General features: G+C 39.4%; 1 protein-coding gene across 1 annotated transcript in view; it reads left to right on the forward strand.

Moving 5' to 3' along the window:
• LOC309603047 (transcription factor COE2) overlaps positions 1–22719 on the forward strand; it is a 144506-nt gene extending 121787 nt beyond the window's left edge. Inside the window, exons 11-16 of the mRNA XM_082337410.1 lie at positions 8633–8721; positions 9853–9918; positions 10027–10204; positions 11691–11876; positions 13350–13517; positions 22605–22719. Of these exons, the coding sequence (XP_082193536.1) occupies positions 8633–8721; positions 9853–9918; positions 10027–10204; positions 11691–11876; positions 13350–13517; positions 22605–22636 (719 nt within the window). The 3' untranslated portion in view covers positions 22637–22719. The remainder of the gene's footprint in view (positions 1–8632; positions 8722–9852; positions 9919–10026; positions 10205–11690; positions 11877–13349; positions 13518–22604) is intronic.
• Positions 22720–23125: the final 406 nt, after the last annotated feature.

The following is a 23125-nucleotide window of genomic DNA, read 5'->3' on the forward strand; positions in this document are numbered from 1 at the left end:
AATGAGCTGAGTGGAAAATAAATCTGTTGGGGTTTTTTCATTCTTAAATGGATTATCAACTTATTTAGTGTTCTATATTCACCTCTGCTAGCAGGAGAACATTATAGATCTGAAAGAAAAAAAATCAGATGGGACCAGATGACCACCTCATTGAACTGTCAGTACCGGTAGTAACAATGACGGCATACGATGTATACGCTAAAGTTTCTGAAACCTATTAAGCACGGCTGGAGAATAATGGTGTGCAGAGTTCTAACGGGTAGATTTCTATTTAAGTTGAATGACTTGCTCCCACCAAATCACACTCAGATTTCTCAAAATGGAAGGATTTAATTAATTTTTAAAGCCTCTTACTACCAACAATCCTCTGGAAATAATCTTTGTGTATTATAATTGTCAAATTTTAAATTATAATTTAACTCAAAAGTAATAATGAAGGTCCAGGAAATTTTTTATTAAAAATTTTAAGGTAAAAACTTAACCACCTGTTGAGTGAATTAGTTTTTCCAAAAGTGGAAAAATTAGAATGAAAATCTGACACTTCAGAACTTTAGAAAGAACCAGTGATTTGTGAAGATCCTGTTACTGTCTTATGCTGTTTTATATACCCTTTATTAGTACACATGCTAAATTAGTGTTTAGTTATGTATGTGGAAAGATACTTATTCATACAACTGCCAAACCTAGAAACCTGCAGCAAGAATTAAGTCTTCAATTATACTAGGTACTCTAATGAAATATAAGCTTAACTGACAAAGGATTATTTTTGTTATGATAGAGGTCTGATCCACAGTTAATTGGAGATACTGAAATGATATCCATTGACTGAAACTGACTTTGAATCAAGCTCAAAGAGATTAGGACTTTCTTCTAATTTTGCACCAACATAACCCCAGTGCAGTGCAAAGTCATTCTGGAATTATTCCTGGGCTTGTGAGATCAGGATCTGGCCAAAAGCTTTTGGAATACGTTTTCTTCTAAGGCAGTGCATTGATTCACTGGTCTCTGGGAAAGGACGAATCTGATGTCTGAGCAGGTTAAACCGATCTCCTTTTGCTGAGAGAGAACTGGCAGAGCCATCAAACAGGTTAACGATTCAAATCTGCATGCAAATACAATCATGTTTCTAAAGAGATGGGACAGGTTAACTTACCGGAGTCTGGCACTCCTTAAGCAAAGGAACAGTGTCATTGATTCCTGTGCGGTACAGGGCTTGTAGGGGCTGCATTAGGCCTGATGCGTTTATCTTCAGAGAAAGAGAGACTGTTACTTCTTTAGTTATTATTACAGATTTAAATGTGAGTTCTTCTATGCCATTTTGTGCGTCTTGCGGCCTTGCTCTCATAGCGTCTTCAACACAAGCATTACTGAGGGCCACCATCTGTGTGCTCTTGGTACCTGTGCTGAAAGAGGTTTGGGAATGCAGTGATACAGAGATGTGTAATAGAAATGTGCATTCCTCTATGAAAAAAAAAAGTATTACTGTTATTGTAAAGCTGTTTTAAGTGCAAGACTTACTTGTACCATCTAGAGGGGACTTGAGTCAGACTGCAGTGCAGTTCTTTGACATGTTAATTAGAGTACTTCCACAAAAAAGGACATGAAGATGTATGTAGGAGCCAGCAGAAGAGAGGAAAGTTAAATATACTATCCCTGGTTTACTGCTGTTATTGGCATAGGGATATCTGTTAGCATTCTCTGAGGAGTGGGTGCTTACTGCCATATGTTACAAAACAGCATTTCACAGAAGATGCGGAGCTGTTAGAGCGAGGGTAGAACAGACAACTTTTCAATCTGTCTATTCAAGAACCCGCAGTTCTCCCACCATGGCAGGCAAAATGATAAACACAGCTATTAGGTAGAGGCTCACCTGTGTAATCAATTCCCCCAGGTTGTTGCTGCTAATAGCAGTAAAAACAACTTCTAAGCTATGAAAATAACATGGTGGCATTTTTTTTTCTTTCCACGGCTGTGATATCAGAAAACTGCTGTGATCCTGCTGTGAACAAATGCATTGATTTTTAACCTAGGCAAGCCATTTTCAGGCAGTCAAGGTCCTTCTTCAGACTGAAAGTCTTCTTCAGAACTTCCACGACGACTTTTGAACCTCTTGGCCAATTTCTATCAGATTTAGATAGGAGCATCAAAGATGCACAGCTCCAGCACGTTTTTGTGAAAATGGAAAATGGTAAAAGAGATCTGAATTAATCCTCCACTGAAAGAAAGGGTGAAGAGCTCAACCACGTTATTAGACAGCAGAGAAGCTACCAGAAAACAGCCTCAGGAAACCAGGTTGTTTAAGTGCCACTGCCCACAGAATGCGTGTCTGTATCCATAGGACTCTAAAATAGATTCAGTAGACGCACAGAAGTGTAGCTATTTGTTGGGTAGAGTGTAGAAGACAAACACCATATAAAATACTGAAAAGGGAAGTTCAATAGATTTTATAATTCTTGCTAAGGTAGTCCTCTGCATCATAACGAAAATCTGGGGTTTTTTTCATGATTATTGACGTTTATTATTTTCTTGATACTTTTAGTACTTTATATTGCAATATATTCCTCTGAAATGTCACAGTTTGTAGATAACATATCAGAGAATGCAGTAGGCTTGGAGACACAAATAAGACCACTTCCCTCCTGAATTGTAGTTGCCTCTATAAATGAGAATTTCTCCTCTAAATACCTTCCCTCTACATTCAGCTTGCGCTTGGCAAAATCCTAAGAAATGCAGAGACATTAACATCAAGCCCAGGAGACTGAAAAGTGTGAAATCCTGCAAACTAAAGGCATGGGAAGATGTAGTTCTGTCAGAACTAGTAACAGCAGCAACAACTAGCAGCCCCGGTACTATCAAGGTCATGTTGTATTAAGTCCTTCATAATTATTAAGTGCTGAGATATAACCTCAGATGAAAAGCACGAAGGGTCAAGTCATCTGAAAAATACTGAGTAGCTGGCTATAGGTACTTCACAGGTATAACAAGAATAATTATTCATATAAAACCAGACCTCAGAGGGTTCATCAGGGCCTCACTGCATCAGACATGGGCAACCAGTTACAGAGAGACACGTGCTTCCGTTTTATACACGAGACATTGCCACGGAAGGATGAAGAAACATTAACCACTTGCCTCTGGTTATACAGGAAAGCTGAAGATAGGCAGGGAAATAGATCTCTCGGGTTCTGGTCATATCCTTGAGTCACCAGAACACCAATACTCTTCTAAAACACGGAAACAGAAAAACAATGATCTTAGTTAGTATTGCCTCTATCTGCCTATGCCCTCAATATTTAATATACAATCAAATATTAATGTTTGACCTGATTATACTTGAGATTTTTTCTTTTTTTTTTAAAGAGTCACAATAAGACAGGTTGTTTGAAGAAGAAAATGATAAACTGTTGAAAAGATGAATATAAAAATTAGATATAAATTTCAAGGGTAAATCTAAATGCCACAGTGGAGCTGTTACGGGAGCTCATATGCGTCCTGTAATGTGTATTTATAATAGGCTCCTTGCAAAGTGTGCTGTGCTAGCATTGCTGTAGTTATGGTTCTGTCAGCATTTCCAGTCTTAAGTGCTATCATTCAGGGTGCTGCAACTCAGCCCTCAAATTCCTCTCATCGCCGAAATGTGATGTGTGGACTTTTCCATAAGGTTCCCAGATGGAAAACTTTTATAAGAGCGAAGCCAACAGGATTCTATGGACATCTAACGGTGCACTGCAGAGTGTAGCAAAAGTCTAGAGAAATGGCTTGTTATATGTTAATGGCAGTTGCTGAACCAACTTACATACTTCAGTAGTTAAGTATATACTTAAAGCGAGAGATAAAAAGTCTGTTTTTAAATCACCGCAACTAAACATTGAGTCTCTGTGTGAACCTTAATCTGGTGAGAATACAGGTTACACATACATCTCCATGTTCTGAATTACCTTTCTTTCGTCAGCTGTTCCTAGAATAAGACGACATTTGTTCTCTGCTGCTAATCTAGCAGTAGCCTCATATTCTGCTTTTAATACTACACAAATTCAAATTCTCTGCCTCTGTAAGTAGTTCCATTATAGTTCCCTTGACTTTAATCACGCTTACATCAGTTTACGCCAGCTGAGGATATGTCTTGTAGGCTTTCATATCTTAAGTTTGATCACAGCTCTGCATTTACTTTGTCATAGAGATGCTAACCTGGAAATGTGTATATCAGGGAGATTTTGAACATAATTTTCCTTGCTGAGAAGAAATCCTCCAGGGGTTAACTTGTCAGAGCAATGCAATATAAAATAATCTGTAGGATATGTTGGACTCCCAGGTTGTACTGTATCAGTCTCTATGCCAGGTACCAAGGATAGGAGGGTACTGGTTTGCTAAAGCTTGTAAGCAGATTTGAGAACGGCTTGTTATCTGCTTCTGGGAAACAACACTTACAAGGATGCAGTGAGCTCTACAAATTGGAAGAGCGAGTTCACTTGGCCCGAACACAACTGATGTGACAGAAAGCATTTGCAGAGAACAGCTCCTACCCCTGCTTTAGCCTATGAAAGACACATGCAATAGGAGGCAATGCTGTGTTGGGAGCAGGGTGTTTGGAACAGCTGTTACCAACACAGCAAATACAAGACAGGAGCGCTGGCAGTACACTTCTAGCAGCATCCTCCCAACTCCAGACCACGGTGTACCCCTCAGAGTACGCTGACCAGTACGTATGTACCTCCCAAGCCCAGGATTAGCATGATTACAGCAAGTGAGCTTCTGTGGCCAGCAACATGGAAATGTTTTGTTCTGTAGGGTGAATACCAAGCCTCTCTTTACTGTCGGCTTGAGTGAAGGTAGTCACTATGCAGAGTTGGAACTCAAGCCTTCAAGGCCCCTGGTGCCTTTTTCTCTATGTTAACATCTTCAAGAAGGTGAGGCACCACACTGCAAATACTACAGTCCCTCTGGCTGTTTTCTGGGTTCAGGATATTTCCAGAGGTATGCATACTTCGTTTCTTCTCATCCATACTTTGCAAACAGAGGACTTGCTGCCCTTCGGTCTGCTTCATGGAGTAAAGCAAAGATGAGCGGCAAAACTTTGCTAAGGTCCTTGAATCCCTTTTGTGATTGTCGGAGAGGAAGAGTGCGCATCTCCCAGGGCGTACGCTGGCAATATCAGAATGAGCTGTCACTCATGGTAAATTGTGCAGATCTTCATAACATCATCTTCCTTCAACAGTCTTATGTGCTTTGATGTGCGGTGAAATAATTAATACTTTAAATGTCAGCACTGTTATCATTCGGTATCTGAGTTAGTCCCCATTGAGGTGAATTGGACTGAGCTGTTGTTTCAGGTTTTGCAAATGCAGACAGATGTCGTGGCATCAGTTGCTCAAGGGTGAGCATTTTTTTTTTCTTCTGTTCCAGTGAGTTATAATAGCTGGAGACTTGTATTTAAAATGAAAGCATGGATTTTGGAGGGTAAGGAACAATATATAAAAGAAACAGCACTGCACCGTACTCTATTTGAGCCTTGTCATAAATAAAGTCAGGTAGGCTGTGGGGCATTTAGACCTCTCCCTACTGCTGACTGTAACAATTCTGTTGTTAAAACAGTTACGCTAGAGTGAAGTTTATAGACTAACCGACAATTCAGTTTATTCACTAGATGGTTGCTCTTTTTTTGTATATGTTATGCCATGCATGATTTTTTTAAACTATGCTCTGGGAAATTCGAGAGGCACCTTGTGCCTCAAACACTGGAGTTGAGAGTTACCAAAGGGATTTTGCTGTACCTGAATCAGTTTTCTTGGGGGTTTCATTTCAGAGATCTGATTTGTAGGGAATAATGAGCAGCCTGCTTCTGTGTCAGACCCCTTTTTGGTCTCTGAACCCGTGAACCCAAAAGCATTTGGATAGAATTTTGACATATTTCTATGTAACACATAGATAAATCACTACTGATCCAGTAGCTCTTTTCTCAGTGGAAGTGGTGTTGGGGTGAAGCTGTTTAAACTTGCTGGTGGGTTCTACATCTTGCCCTTCAGTGGGAAAGGTACCATTTACTTCTACGAATGTTGGATGTTGGTTTTTAACAGGATTTCGTGACAGAGATATTTTTGTTTCACTAATGAGTAAAACTAGTAGTAGGCAATTTTGTTGCCAGCTGTACAGAAAACCTTTTGTGCTGAAAGACATAATGTATACATTGATTCAAAATGGCTGAGTTCTTAGAACAATTCAACATTGTTGAGAAATTATTTGCTGCTATTTATCTATCAGAATGAAAATGTCCATGTCAATCCATTGGAAAAATGTTTGTTGAATAATAGCCAGTTTCTTCTTCCTGAATTAGCATTTTCTATATTCCCATTAGCTATTTTTAGTGAACTATGTATACATACATGTTTAAATTCCTATATATTTTACATTGCTTTTGCTTAGCTTAATATATATAACGTAACTGATTAGACTTGTAATCAAGAAGAGAAATGGCACATAATGATGTACAGGCTCTTGAGAGAACTGGCCTGTAATTCTCAGGATTATTGGCAAAAAACCCCACCCCCCCAAAAAAAACCTCTTCCCAAATGGGATGTAGATTCTGTGGCAGTTGAAATGTGTATTATTAAACTCCTTAAGCAAACCAGAATGGCTCCCAGTGGAGAGCAAAGACATTCTAAGTATAGCCAAGACTAAATTCTCAGGTCTGGGTTTCCTCTACTCAATTCCCACTTGATTATCTCCTGCAATATTTAAACTTCATGCCATGCCATAATTATTTAATAAAAAGTAAATATAAAATGTATCTCAGTGGGGAATATGACCTTTTACCTTCATGTTGTTATACCAAAGATGGACACAGATAAACAGAGAATCTGGATCAGTATAATAGTCTGTCTCACTTGATAGTTTCATTCTTCTGGTGTCTGAGACGGTTATCCTGTAAGGTGCTGAGTATATTTTGGAAGATTCAGTGCGTGCCATCAGCGTCTCTTGCAATCAGGGGGTTTCAGCTGTGCTGATGTCACCAGTTATTTAAAAAAAATTTTTGTTTTAAAAAGAACCACAAATGGTACAAGAGGATAGAAGAAGCTAGCACTGAATGAGGATAGTGCTAAAGGCCTTACATATGTTACTTATTAAATGCATCATGGAATTCTTAGCAAGGTTCTCAGCGTGAATGTGTCGTTTGAATGATAATGCACATTCTGAAGTACAAGGAACTTCTAAAAAACCATACCTGTAACTGTGTTAGTAAACACCAGTAATCCTAATGTATTAGAGGCAGTCAAAGCCTACGAGTATGCAGAATGCTACAGAACTGACTTTTGGTTTCTGTATTAATTTGGAGTTTAATTTTGAATAATCAGAAATCAGATTATTATTGCCACGATTTCATAGTAGAGAGTATTAAAGTGTCTGAAGTTTTATGAATTCATCAGCGTTGCCAGTAGGGCTCTACCAGCTATTACTAAATGAGGATCTGGGTCAAAATATCTTAGTTTATCCACTAGAGATTAACATCATTACAGTGAAGTGGCTATGTATGCATAATAGCCATACACAACTGAAGAAGTTAACGTGTCTAATGAATAGCTGTGCCCTAGTTTGTGATGGCAAAGTGTTGGGGGGCGCATGTAATGTGTTTATTAGATGAGCAAATACGGTACTCTTGATTTCTGACTGTGTAATGAACATAGTAGCAGACCTGTTCTAATTCGCGATCGTACCATAACTTGCTATATTGCCGCCATTGTCAGTTTTGTCCAGAGTAAATACATTCATCCTTAAAGGAGTATTTTGTGACAGTGCTTCCCCGCTGTATCTTTCAAATTATTCACTCAGCCTTTGATAGATGGTGAGAAGTCAGCCTTGGAAACCAGAGCAGTTTTAAGTGCAGAAGTCATGGGATTTTTGTTCCCTTATTGAGCAAGCCAAACTCACTAGTGTAACCCTTTGGAATACTTCTTTAAGTCAGAAGTTTTGCAAATAGCATGCAGCATTCACATAAATTTTGTCATTCGCTTCAACATATCTGCCTCTGAATGCATTTTGTGGAGTACTGGCATAAAACGAGGATGTCCATTCAGTTCAGCTGTGCCCACCAGAATGAGCAGGCGTAGGGTGTGTGCGCACGCGTGAACGCACAGGATTCTTTCAAGGCTTAGCTGTAAGCAGAAAGATATCACTAATTCTTTATTTAACAAATTACAGACACACTGAGGGATTGTCCAGGAGCACCACGCAGTTCATTATACAGATAATGGCAGAAACATCTGTACAATTAAACGGGTGGAGCTGGGGTACCGGGAGTCTGGGGACCTGGTCTGTATAACACGGTCCAACATTAACAGCTTGTGTGTCCCAGCTTTCTTAGCAGTAGAGTAAGTGTTACCTTTGAAAAGAGATTAGGGATCCTCATGCAGAAGATCTTGTAAAGCTTAGCTTACTACTCCGCCTGTCTTACGCACAGTGATCAGGGCTCGCCTGAGCAGAAGGCAATGTGCACCTTCTAGGAACCCAGGCAAAGAGAGGTTTTCTATGGCAAAGCTGTGAAATCCATCTTTTTTAGATAATGAACTTAAAAAAAGAAAGAGTCATACAAAGATACATACTCATATAACGTGGGGTTTTTTTTCTGTTTTCTTTTCAGCTTTAAATGAACCTACCATAGATTATGGTTTCCAAAGACTGCAAAAGGTCATCCCAAGACATCCTGGTGACCCTGAAAGACTAGCTAAGGTAAAATATTTTTAAGCATTCACTGAGCCTGCTAAATATGTTCTTTCAATTCTAACTCACAAAAGAGACAAAAGTTGTATCTTAAATAACAATTACATCTGAACGTAAGTTCACTGATTAGTTGTAGGTCCAAATAAGAATTTGATCATGTAGAACCCACAGATACCACTAATTTTTATCTGTTAGAGCTCAAACACTGTGAATGTCTTTCTTTTGCTGCTAAAATGAGAGTCCAGTGCAGATATCTTCCCAGTTCATATTCATGGTCCTTTGCATTTATCCATGTTGGCAAATCTCTGAGCCTAAATGATACATGATAGACATAAAAGGTTTATTGCAGAGGTCCAATCTTAAGGGAGTCTTTTAGTAAAAAACACTTAAAGCTCAACTTTTTCTGTAGCAACAACTGCAGTATGCATGTGTTGAAACAACTCAGGATTTTATGTGTCTGTAATACTGCATACTATGTTGACGTGGCACCTGGCACAATGAGAGTGGCATTAATGACTGTGTTCCTAGATTTTAGTGCAGTACCAAAAGGACCTATTCGCACGTTTGCATGGTGAGAGACTATTGTATTCAGACAGTATACCGTGTCATTTTTTTTCTGTAACCAGAGGTAACATAAGATAGCTAAAGTGTTTTATTGGTTTGGTTACTGTTATTGAGAAAAAATAAATGGACACGGAGATTAATCAGATTTTTATGTGTCTATGCAAAAGAATATATTGAAATGCAGTAGGGAACGGAGTTCCTGGGTAAACTGGGTATGTCTGAAAATGGCCTGGATTTGGGAAGCCGGTGTGCCTGAAGCAGCTTCAGGACTATGGAGAGCTCCAAGATAAAGATGGAGCACTGGGCACCCAACGCAGCCCGTGCCGGCTGACGTTTCTATCGCACGCACGCCAACGCTTTCCAAAGTGACTGATGATTTTGCACGTCTATTTTGAGCTTCTGTAAGTGGTGCATTTTTTCAGATAAGTGGCAAATAACAGCTCTTTAAGGGACCCCGTTTTCAGAATGACCACACACAAACACTAGTCACTTCAGAAAATGCTAGCCCATGGTTTTATTTGCACCCAAATCCTTTTCTGTTAAAAAGTCAATTTTATGCATGTGCTCATCCTCCAGGAAATGCTGTTGAAACGAGCTGCTGACCTAGTTGAAGCACTGTATGGAACGCCACATAACAACCAGGTCAGAATGACTACTCTCAACAGGGGAGTGGTATACATTCAGGTTTAGTAATAAACACTAGAAAACGTCTTCACGCACATTTCTGAACTTGTCCCTTTCATTCTGCAGGACATCATTCTGAAACGAGCTGCAGACATCGCAGAAGCTCTCTACAGTGTACCAAGGAATCCCGCACAGATCCCTGCACTGTCTAGCTCTCCTGCTCACAGCAGTATGATGGGAATTAACTCCTATGGTAGCCAGTTAGGAGTCAGCATTTCAGAGTCAACACAGGGAAACAACCAAGGTAAGCAGTGCAAGTAGTCTAGTGTTAATTTAAACAACGAAAAATTGAATCACGGTTGCTCCCATAGTAGTTTCTCAACTTCTCTACCTGCTCAGCTTATGAATAGAAAAATGGCTTGAAACTGTCAGCATTAGAAATGGATGTGTGCTGCCATTTTGGGTGATACTATGTCTGCACCAGGTTCCAGTCACCAGATTAGCTATGGCTGAAATAATTTTTGAGTATTTTTTGATACCAACTTAACCCTGAATTCTCTCCCTGCTCCCCTCAATCTCTTTTTTTTTTTTTTCTGGTTATATTTCTGTTTTCATAAAAGACAAGGATAGCAACTGAAAAAAACCTCTCACAGTTAAAGAGGTGGGGCATTTTCTTCTTCTTTTTTTTTTTTTTTTAAGGCTTCTTCTTCAGTGTTAATTTTACCAACTTGCACATGTTGTATGTATTACATTTACTCTAGATATATTATTGATTCTCACAAAAACATGCCATAAAATGACTTATTAACGGTAATACATCATGGGAGCAACATCAACTTTGGGCATTTTCTGACTCTTGAATATTTTGATTTTTAGCACTCGATTCCAGTAACGTACAGTCTGTGGTTGACTGCATGAATAGCTGTGTTTAACACTCTAAGGCAGTAAAACCGTGTCATATGAAGTTAATATTACATATGCCATGTCAAAAGTCATCATGTAGGTAATTTTTCCTAGTTTTTTTTAATAAGGTCTTACCAGCCCTGAATTAGCACTTCATAATATAAATGGGCAGAAATAACCTGACTTGATAGCTAAATGGTAACCACTTTTAAAGTAGCTATTGGATCACATCTTTCTAATGAAAGCTTTTCTGTGGAAAATCCTTTTGCAGCTGTAATAATAGCCTTGTACTTTAATGCTGATAACTATAGTGTTCTTCAGGTCTCTTTTTGGAGAAAAAAGAGGCTAAATTTTGGTTCTCAAACATTTGTGATTTTTTTTTTTAAGACAAAATATGATTTTTACTTATCCAGTTTATTCTTCGCCCCAAGTAGAGTATCTTCAAAGTCAAGCTGCAAACTATATATGGGTTATAATTTCCCCTTAGTAATACACTTGCTTTACTTGTAATTCATCAATAATTTGAAAAGTATAACCTCCCCCCTAAAAACGTAGAAAATCCCACATGTATTATAAATTCTACCTCAGAAAAAGATGAGCACATACCTTTTTTCCAGGTCTTAGAACAAATTTCAACTTTTATCAAATCAAATCTGATTAGAAAAATACACATCAGTTCACTTCAAACAGTTAGTTTCTCACATTGTTTTAAAACTTAATATTCCTTAACTTGAAAGCACGTGCATAAACCCCACTGAATTTAATGGTACTTGTTTAAAAGTTTTAATTAATCTGGATTTAAATAAGTAATTTATTTAAGCAGGGAATATACAGGAGAAAGTTTTAAGCCAAAACCATTGACATGCTTTGAAATGTGGTTTTTTTAGGTTACATTCGTAATACAAGCAGCATCTCACCCCGAGGTTACTCATCCAGTTCCACCCCTCAACAGTCCAATTACAGCACTTCCAGCAATAGTATGAATGGCTACAGCAACGTCCCCATGTCAAACCTGGGCGTTCCAGGCTCACCTGGATTCATCAACGGCTCTCCAACAGGATCCCCCTATGGATGTATGTGCTTTGCTTCTTTTATATTTGATTCTTGCTCCTGCTTAATTTAATTTACCACATCAAAAAAATGCAACTAGTGATGTCTTTCAAGAGAAGTTCTCAAGATTTAGTAGAGATTTTTGTAAAAGGTTCTGATTTGTGTTCTGGTATTTTTTAGTATGAACTAGAAAATGTTCCCATTTTTCAGGAAGAACAGAGGAATATTGAATCCTACTTGTGCTTCCTTCATTTTTTATCCTTGTACAGATTCCTAAGTGGCAAAGGCCACAATGAGAAATTAGGTACAATTTACAACTTTAGATGATTAAGCAAGTAGCCATCACTTTTAGCATAGAGACTACTCCGAATCCTACCTAAAAGGCACTGTAAAATAATTTTTATGTGTATGACCTGCATTAATAATTACTATGAGCAAGTCACTCTTCCTTTCATGCCTAGATTTCCCTCTGGCAAGAGTGTGTGTGTAATATATATATATCTGAGAGGATGAAGAGTTAAACAGCTATTTACTTATTGACTAATTATTTGATTATTTACCTACACGGTAGTTTACGGAGCGTATAGCTCCCAATAATGTCAGAATCATGCCTTTCCAGAAAACACCTGGTATCCTGCAAAATATTATTTGATTTTATTTACATTCACGTCATCTGCATAAGGACTGACCCACTTTGCAGTGATGATGAAGGCTCCTTGCTGGTCTGAAACCTGCTAAACAATATCCTCACAGTTTGAGCTGTAATTTAAGGCTAAGGTGCAACTCAAAGGATGTTTGGGTACTTTTGATACTTCCCCTATTCTGGAGCTTTGCCATTGACTTCAATAAGGAAAGGACCGGGTCTGCAGCATATTGCTATTCTGATTTCAAACTAATACTTCCATGAGACTTGGGGGTTCCCTTGAACCCCCATGAAATATGGTTATTTGTTCCTTGTTTTGCTGAGAAATAGCTGATATTTTTCTGCAAAGAAAGCAAACAGTTGCTTAACAAGCTATTGGACATATAACGGGACTTTTTCTTGCAAGAGACTTCTTTAAAAAAGAAGCCAGTTTAGATTCAAATCTAAGGAACAGCTTAAAACATCCCCTCTCAACTCCAACCAAGGAAATCTTCATTTTTAAAAAGCTGGGAGGGGCACAGGAGTTACTGGCCTTCCCACTTTCCAAAGCACAGACTGTAAGTGGACAGGCCATTACTGTCTACTGTTTGTTCATATTGACTCTCTCCTCCCCCTTGATGACTTACCATTTTCTGATATCCTCACCCTTCATTTTAAAAGAATTAAGCACTCTCTTTTCTGAACTCTTCAATATAACTACCTCTCTACTTTAGACTTACTGTAAACAGCCAAGTCAATGTGAGAATGAGATCTTTTTTAAGATGGTGAGTAATCAGGAGGCAGACATTTTAAACAGTTTTACCAAACTTCTATAATTGCATTTCTGATGAGGATTCACTTTTTTCTTTTGCAGTAATGTCTTCAAGTCCAACAGTTGGCTCCTCCAGCACTTCTTCCATCCTTCCATTCTCCTCTTCCGTCTTTCCTGCTGTCAAACAGAAGAGTGCCTTTGCTCCTGTCATCAGACCCCAAGGGTCTCCTTCTCCTGCCTGCTCTAGTGGCAATGGAAATGGGTTTAGAGGTAAGAAATGTACAATTAATATTCAGCCTGCACATGTAAAGCATGCTGTGTTAGTCTAGGTAAATACAGTAATCATCTGAATACCGTTACGCTGATATGACAGGACTCAGCAGTGAAAATCTGGCCCAATCCAACCGGATTAAAGCAGTGCTCCAAGCTTTGTCTATTTGGTTTTAAAACAACAGGGGACAGACACTCATTTATACCGAGAAGGATTTGACCCACACTGCATTTCAATACCAGCTCTTTTGTGAGGAATGACTTCTCCTTAGGCTTCAGGGACTTGTAAAACAAACGTCTGCCCTGCAGAGTTAATACACAGCTCTGTACGTAACAGCCAATGTCTTGAAACCTGCTGCAGGGTTTAGGCTCATACCGGGAATTGAGCCCTATAGTACATTTACAGCCTTTTTAAAGGTGATCTGCAAAACAAATGTGAGTATTAAGATAAGAATGGAAACCTGTACTAAATTCTTTCTTTTAATAGGCTGTGGGGGGGCATGCGGCACATAAATACGCTCCAAGTCTCCATAAAAAAAGCCTTTATAGGGCCTGAGAAGTCATCTGGCTCCTTCAGACTTCACTTAGAGATACCATAGAAAACACAACTCTGGGAATTCAGCCATGCCAAGAGCCAGTGGTAATTCTAAAATGAGCCCTACAAACTGCACCTGTTGATTTGGGTGCACTGTAAATCCTTAGCTAGGCCACAGGGACTTACATACACTGCGATTATTTTATATAATAAGGAAATTCTAAGTGTGTTGAACAAAAACAATTATATTTTTAAAAGCTAACTTGCAGAATTCTGCTATATATCTGAAACAGCTTCTTCCCCTGCCCCAATTACATGAAACTCCGTGCTTCTCTAAGATCGTCTTCTCCCCATTAACGACAGACATTGATCTACCCATGTCACTGCACAGGTATCATGTTGACAGGGAATATTTCTTTTCTCTCTCTTTAAAGACGATGAAAAGAAGGATTTGAAGCAATTTTTTAAACTACAGGTAGAGGAAGTTCTGTTGGCCCAAAAGTTGTAGCTATTTATCTAAACTGTTTAGAAATGGGTTTATCTTCGTTAATGTTTTGTGTGGTCATGGTGCCTGAAGAGTTATCCTCACTACCTGGTCTGCAGTTAACTTTTTCCCTTCTTTTTTTTTTTTTTTTTTTTTTTTTGGCGGGGGGGAGGGTGTGTTCTTTGTATCAGCTAATGAAGGGATGTATTGATTTCACTGCATTTTTATAAAAAATGAGAGGGTTTAGCTGTTCTAAGGAGCTGTTCCAAGGTAATGTAATTTTAAACTGATTCAGTTAAACATTTAACTAGGAAGGCCTATCAACTTACTTCAGAACAGTTTGCTTGTTTAGCTTAAGCCAGTTGGACAGTGCTGTAACCTAAAGACAAATCAGTGCGTTCAGAATAGATTTTAGTCTGCTTTAAAGTTAAACTTGTCTAACTACTATGTTGAGAAGGCCTAATAAGTTACCTAAGGTAGTGCTAACCACAAATCAGTTCAGCGAGAAAATCACTCAGATTTTTTCTGGGAGACAGAAAAAGGACAGCGTAAAAAACACTGACTTTTTATTTAAGTTAATAATTTTCCTTAACCTACCGTGTCTGCCCCGTCTGTTCAAGACTCTGCTTAGCAAGAGTTTCTAACCCTTTTGTAAACACGTAAAGTGCTAGAGACCATTTGCTGCCATTCATGCCATTTAGTGTTTACAACATATTTTATCCAATCTGTAAGTTAGTAATCAATAAGAGATTCTAAAAATGGAACTTTAATATTAAGTATAACATAAAATCTCAAAGCTAAAAAACCCCCCAGTCCTCACATCCATGCATTTCTACTGACAAAAATCCACTCCTGAGGTGTTCAGGATTAATCTATCCATTAAGGTTATCATTACTTACTGAAATAGCTTATGCGTATAGAGATGCAGACACTTGCGCATGGATAAACCGATACAGAAATTATTAACCATATCCCTTTCTTTGTGGGATAGCTCCTTGTACATCAACACCCTGATACCTAAATTTAGTAATACGCTACAACTGTTATTTAAATAAATTTTCAGCAGATACGGTACTAGTACAATGGGACTTGTCAGTCAGACTGCAACAACAAGCAACAACAGATGTGACTCACAGCAAAGGCAGTAGTTGCTTCGCAGAGTCGAACACGTCTGCCCAAGGTTTGTTACGCCAGGTCTTTGTAACTATTTAACTATTTCAGCCATAGATGCAAATTCTTCTTTCCAACTGAAATATTTAAATTGATGCAAGCTGGGGAGCACATGCTTTGGAAAGGATCCAGATCCACACAGCCTGATATCCAAATTAACGTTCCCACAGTGCTGACAGACAGATGTGGCCAGAAAGGCAACAGGAGGGTCCCAAAGAGGCTGCTTGAATGGACTTACCGTGCTGCAGCAATGGGAGATTGTTAATCTCCTCTGCTATGCCATCGCCCTGTACTATAAACTAAGAATAGACGTGCTGGTAGTGCAGTTTTTTATTTATTTACTTATTTATCAAACTTGGGCATCAGTAAATACCGATGGAGACGATTGAATAGCAAAAGCACAGAGCAAGCAGTAAGTATATGCAGGCTCCTTCCCAAAGCACATCAGGCAAGTGTTTCGACATTACCTCGCAATTTCCCCACCCATAATATGGGGAAAACATCTCCCCCGTGGGGATTTTTTGAGCTTTAATATAATGTTTGCAATGTATTATGGCTACATCTTTTGTTCAAAGGCAAAAGTTTCCTGGCGATACAGTCTCCATCCTACTTACTGCATCCTGTTGCAATGAGAATATTAGAAATACTACCGGCAGCTCAGGGCATGCCACTCTACTTAGAAACATAGCTTCCATGTATGTTAACCACAGCAGTGTTTAAGCCTGGATTAAAACTAGTCTAAACAGAAGGAGCTGTACAAGCTTCGTCATCAGATTAGCATTCCCATTGTTCCGGGCAGTTTACAGTACCGCTGGAAATTTTTTTGCAAAAATTTATTTTGGGAGGAAAGTCTTGGTGATGCTTAAAAGCTGCTGGAGACAGCTGGTAGAAAATATATTGTAACTCAAAAGTATGAGCTAAGCATGAAACTTGCATCTCTACTGGCTTTCAGCTTTGGGCTGCACAACGCAGCCAAGACGTGGAATACCCTCAGATAACCCCCTGTGCCATGTGTTCTTGCTTACCTCTTTCACCTGCCATCTGCTATACATTCTTACATTGTAACAGGACATGATAGGTAGAGAACGAGCAGCAATCCATACTGGACACCACTCACTTCTATATGCTCTCCAAATTGAGAGCAGGTGATCCTGATCAGAACAATTGTGTGCTCCATTCATGTCATATGTCAAGGCAGTTTAAAAAAGGCACTGGAAAGATATAATGTGACGTGACGCAACACGGCATGATAAGTACACAAATGCCTAATCAACTCATCTCAGATGGAAGGCAGCTAATGGGAAAAGCAAGCAAATTGGAAACTGCTGGAACAGCATGGACCGCTGACTGCCCAGATTACCTTTGGCCAGCTCAGCACATCTCAACGTAAAAATGCAAGCTCAGTTACAAGGAATAGCAGGCAAGCCCCAGAAGGTCAGATGTTCCATTAACCATCAGGATCCTAGCCAATCTAAAAGGTATTGAAGTCTGATACCCTTAGGAACAGCCTCAATTTAGCAAAGGGGACATCTGCACTATTCCCTAAAGAAATACAGGTACTTGAGTTGAAGACCCTAATTATTAGTATCTTGTCTTGACAAAGTTAGGGATGTCAACAGCACTGGGGATTCCAGTCCCCTTGCATTAAAAGGCTCTGCAAACAGGTAATGAGAGAAACAGTTGCTCTGGAAAGTTTGTAAGGGGTGGGATTCAGATGAAATGGCTGGCTCCAGTTACAAAGCCATGGTTCCTGATTGTTACCGGTCCAGTGCCTGACCTGCTGTTCCATGTCGAAGCCTAACTCCAGTCAACACTTAAGACACAGCATTTTACAATAACTCTTAACATAGATTCTAACCAGGTAAAAATAACTGGGCCATTTCCATGCTAGGAATGTTCAGCAATATGCTTCTGCCTGAATCAGAATGATTCCAGAGTCTAGACAGTGATTTAAGTATGGCAAAGGCTGCAAATGATACATACATGATGTCAATACATATGAAAAATATGTATCTGTCATCTGATTAAATTTGATACCTTGGAAGGATCAAGTACATTTTTCTGCCCAGTTTATTGGCAGAGATGTAAGTGGCACAGACTGCTTCAAAGTAACGAAAACCTTAAGAGAGATTTAAAACTTCTTGCTAACACTTAACTAAACAAAAATATCTCCTGTTACTATTAATTACTTATCTTTCATTTGATGGGATGTTAATTTTAGTAGCTCATCATATGTCGCAGACTTATTCAGGCTCGACAAGAGCTCCATTTTTAATGGGAGAAGACAAAAATCTGCCTTTTCTAATGGAAGAAAATATTCAAGACTGTTAGGTGTCACACACACACAAAAAGATATTTGGCAAGATTCGATATTGACTTCTCCTTTGCAGGTGAAAACTTAGCCACTTTCTAGTAGAACTGGAGAAATATGTAACTGCAGAGTGGCTATACATTCCTGTGCTCTTTAATAATTAAACTAATGCATATATGACTCTGAAAACACATATTTTGACTTTAAGGGTGTTCCTAATTAACTTGAACTAAATCAAAATAACTGTTCTGGCAGCCTTTTGTGCCTATACAGCTTAGTGCCATGGCGAGATAGTAACTACGTCAACACAACTCAATAGATGAGGTCAAATTAACTTCGTCTCTTAGCTATCAATGGTTTTGTCTAGATTTTTTAAAAATATGTTACATAAAATAAGGTTTAACCTGCTTATCATCTAAAAGAGACAAAACCACTGCTTATTTACAAAGATCTCACCTGTCTGTGGTGAGACGATCATGAATGGATTAATTAATTAAAATCTTCCATCCAAATACAGAAGGATACCTGCAAACAAAAAGTGTTAATTTCCTATGGAGGAAAAAATAAAAAGAAATTCTTTAGGAAAAACATGAAGCTTTTGGCTGCTTTTTAGTGTCTTAGTTGGAACGATCCTTCATCGAAGCTGTAATTTAGTTCACTTACCTACATTCTAGTATAAAGGATGATGGTGCCCTTCATCCAAGCCACTGATGGTTCCTGCTAAATGAAAGCCAGCTGTGTTTTCCTTTCAAAAATCTTTTCTTTTCTCTATCATTTTCAGTTGATTAGTTACATAATAATAAAAGATAGATAATAAATGGGCGCGTTGTTTTACAAATGTCTCTGTGGTCTTAATATTGAAGGTAAACCTGCACATTTTCTAGTGGTAGCCATGATGGGAGTCAGAGATGTCAATAAGGTGAAGCCTGCAGGTAGAAGTTACACATTTTATTAGGCCAAATGACACAGAAGCTGGCTCTGCTACCAACAGCTGGGTGGCTTGCAATGTGCAGACCTACCTTTATGTACAGGACAGCTCATGCCTAGAGATGTTTCTGGCATTGCCGGGTAGGAACCTTCATTGAAGATGCTCAGAGTAGCACCACTGGAGCACTTCGTCTGCCTCTTCCAAGAGCTGTAGAACCATAAGATTGGAGTCTGCTGGAAACTTAGTGGCAAAAGAAGAAAACGAAATGAGAGAGCAAGACATTTTACAGTACAATGATTGAAATTGCTCAACACCCATCTTCTCTAGAAAGCATAGTTTTTAAAGCAGGTCATCATTTAGACACCAACAAAGCACCTGTGAGATCTGAAGAACTAGATCAGTGCGTGAGCCCGCGTGTGTACATTTATACAGCACTAAGCCCCTTTCCAGTTCTTACCAAATGGCTGTTTGAACTGCCGAGAGTCCTTTTCCACTGCAAAGCAAGACAGCGTTTTCAGGGGCCACTTGTATATACTAGGCTTATGATCATTATTAATTACACCCATTAAAGGTGCCTATCACCATAGCATCTGGGTACTATCCATGTTTGATTATTTATTTATAAAAAAATTCTCCAACCTTGTGACAATTTTAATCAAGTGTTTCAGTTGATAATTGCAAGCTGTCAAGGTTAATACAATAAGGCTCATCTCTAATTCTTTTTCCATTTCCCTCCAAGAAAAAAAAAAGACCCTCTGGGATAATGACTGTGGTTTCTATATTCCCAACTCATCAGGGAGTGTCCTGCATTGAACCACCTTTATTGAAAAGTTACATCGATTCAATATATAGTAATACAGGCAAAAATAATTACAGCTTTGCTAGCAGTGTAAGACCTTAATCCAAACCTCACAAACATTCAATAAAAAGCGATACAGGCTGGGAATAGGCTTTTGACAGTGCAGCCCCAAAGGGGAGTGGAGGTGGGGTGGAAATGGACAGATGAGGGTATGTAAAAAGAGAGAGAACCACAGAGCAAAGCCATTTAGATGAGCTGTGGAAAAACAGGTGAGAATGCCAGCCAATATTCCTCAACCTACTTGTTCTTTGTTGCAGAAGGAGGTGAAGTTGCAACATTAGGATGAAATGCCAGTGAAACAATTAGGCTTTGCTTCTCCTCTCCATGTTATATTATACTCTGACCTGAATTTGTCCACTGGCGGGTTCCACCCTCACAACTTCTGAGGAGTATCTCTGCTCCGGAGAACGTGCTTACAACCTGGAATGACAAAACAGATGTGGGCTGGGGAGGGCAAAAGTAAGGAGAGGAAAGCAGGGACTTGCTCCTTGCTCAGAAGGAAAGGAAAGGAGGCAAAAGAGGGATCACCAGAGCCCCAGGGGTACCGACATACTCCTTGTTGCAGATGGCAGCTTTGCTGTTCCTACCGCTAGTTTGAGTCCAGGACTGCTGGATAACATGAGATCTTTAATTATATAGTAAAAACTTACTTTCCCTTCAATTTAAGGAACTTTCCAAAATGCTGCATCTACAAGTATTCGTAAAATATTTTTGAAGAGACATGGCAGAAACTCAGGCTTGGTCTTTGCTTTGATCTGCTGGAAGAAGTTTTCCTTGATTAAAAAAATGAAAATAACGTTGATTGATAGCAATAGTATCAGAAAAAAGCATTTATGGCAACATGGCCTGTCCCCCTTGGGAGCAGAGTTTAAACTACACTGGTGACAGACCCTGCATGTCTCAAATTAAACCACTCTAGCTATACCAGGGTCTGCTGCCTCCGCACAGGCAAGCTAAACAGCCACAGCGAGAGTCTGACTCTGGCTATGCCAGGAGAAAAGATTACCACCGATACGGACTGGCTGGGCACCGTCTGCGTAAGTGCTCCCTTACTTGCTTCAGGCCAGGTCACCTTAGACAAACAGTTTTAAATTCTTTGAGCTAACCTGGATGATTTTGCCTGAAGCAGGTTAGGAAGTGCTGGCACAGCCTGCTCCGTTGGGATACCTGCGGGGCGGCGGTGAGCAGCTGAGGGCACACGCTCACCTCTTCTGCCAGCCCAGCAGAATCTAGAGGAGGGCATCAATCCAAGACTTAAGTTTTCTTCTCTAGAGGACAGAAAGGTAGGCATGTGGTTAATACACAGGGAGAAGGCTCTCCAGTGTCAGGCTAGGACACTACCGTTCGTTAGGATCATTTTTTCGGTTTTGGGGGTGAGGAGAAGGAAAGGAGCAGCCTCAGTAGTGTTAACAGAAAATCCCTCCTCTTCTAATGTACCCTGCCCCCTCCCCAAAACAGGCATGCAAATATTTACCTACTTTATTTAGGGTTATGTACACTGCGTGTTTGAAAATCTGATTGGAAAATAATAGCAGATTCCTAAGCAATTAAAAAAAAAAGTAGATATTTGACTTAAGACTGTCCGGTTTCGCTTTCTCTTTCAGCTATCTGCCAAAATTGGCAGGGACTTCTAGCCCTAGTCAGTTACAAAATACAAAAATATTTATTTTCCAATTGTATTAAATCATAGGCCATATCCACAGTTCTTTAAAATCAACACAGCTCCAATAAAAGAGTCATGTTAGCTGAGGATCTTGCCCTAAGCATTTTTTTAAACACTATGAACATAAGGGTGAAATTAATTCTCAGAGGACAGGGCTTTAAACACATGAATAATCCCACAAATTTCAGTGAACATAAATCTTTGCAGGATTAGGACCTTGCGCTGCACTGAGGCCCCTTTGAAAATATGACTCACTCATTTGTTATATAAATACGTATAAACTTAACTTACCCCTCAAAACCTTTGGGAACAGCACCGGTTCCAGGCAGCTTCAAATGTTGCTGTTGTCAGTTATGAAGAATATAGCTGCAATTAAAGGCAGTGAGAGTGACTAATAAATAATTTACATAAGCCCAGTGTTCTGGGAATGTGCCAGGTAAGACTACAGTGATTCAGACATATGGGGTAAACCAAGCGAGAAAGAGAGGCTGGTCCATTATTTCCACTGAAACTAAATTAGCAAACCCTAGCTCTGGTCATTGTCCAGTGAGGCGGGACTGGTAATTCTCTGGCTAGGTCCCGTAAGCAGTGCACGGGCAAATTCCCATTTGCTTTCCCATCTTTCCTCCCTCACAACATAACCCTTCTGCAAGCAGGCGGAGCGGGAAGCGGAAGACCCTGCTCGATTCTGGTTTTCAGGAATGATTTTGAGTGTTCAACTTGAGAAAGCGTGAGAAGTCTGAATTTCTGGGGACAGTTCTGAGCAGTCTCCATCTCCCAGGACATCTCTCGGGAGATAAGCACCCAAAAATCGTTAGGCGTTTCTGAAAATTCAGGTACTAAGACTAGAAGTAATTGTCTGTCTCTTTTACCCGTTTAAGAACCACGATGGGCCTTGGCTTTTGGTGAATTTACTGTGAAGTGGCAGATTGTCCCTTGGCTGTGGTCATTGTCAGCGGCACAGTGTTAGTTCTCACTAAAGCATAAAAACATTCAAAGAAACGGAAGGTGTAGGTTAACCTGCCAGTAAGGCCATTGCTGCAATAGATGACTACACACAGAAGGGTGAAGGGCTCAAAAATATTTTGTTCCATAAAAATCTGCCAGAATTTCATCTTTGTCAATTTTCTTTTTCAGCCATGACTGGTCTTGTCGTTCCCCCGATGTAAGGAAGAGGCAGCTTTGCTCCTCTCCCTCTTCCCTTTTTTCCTCTTTTTTTTCATTTTTCTTTTACAGCACAAAACTACTTATTGTGATGGACCACTAAAAAGAAAAAAATAGCACTACAAGCTCTTTTTTGGGGGAAAGCCAGGCCCAGGAAAAAAAGCGAACATTTTTTATGGATTGGACAAGAGAGAAGTCTGCATCTTTTACCTGTTTCATATTTCTGACACAACCACGTCAACTCCTAAAACATTGTGAATGAAGAATCAGCCAGGAGCCAGGATGAACAACAGTTGGCAGAACGGAATCAGAAATGCAAAGTCTTTCTTGAAAGACGTGAAACCTTCCTAAGATTTGTAAAATATTAAAAGGAGAAAGAAATTGGCAAAATGATTCAAGCTTGATATTTTGGATACAATTTGTTTTACTTTGTAGGGGAAAAAAGTTGAAGTTTCTATTTTCTATGGAGCCTTTCAGATATCGATTTAGTTTAT

This window comes from Platalea leucorodia (assembly GCF_965183815.1).
Source record: "Platalea leucorodia genome assembly, chromosome: Z".
Classification (NCBI taxonomy): Eukaryota; Metazoa; Chordata; class Aves; order Pelecaniformes; family Threskiornithidae; genus Platalea; species Platalea leucorodia.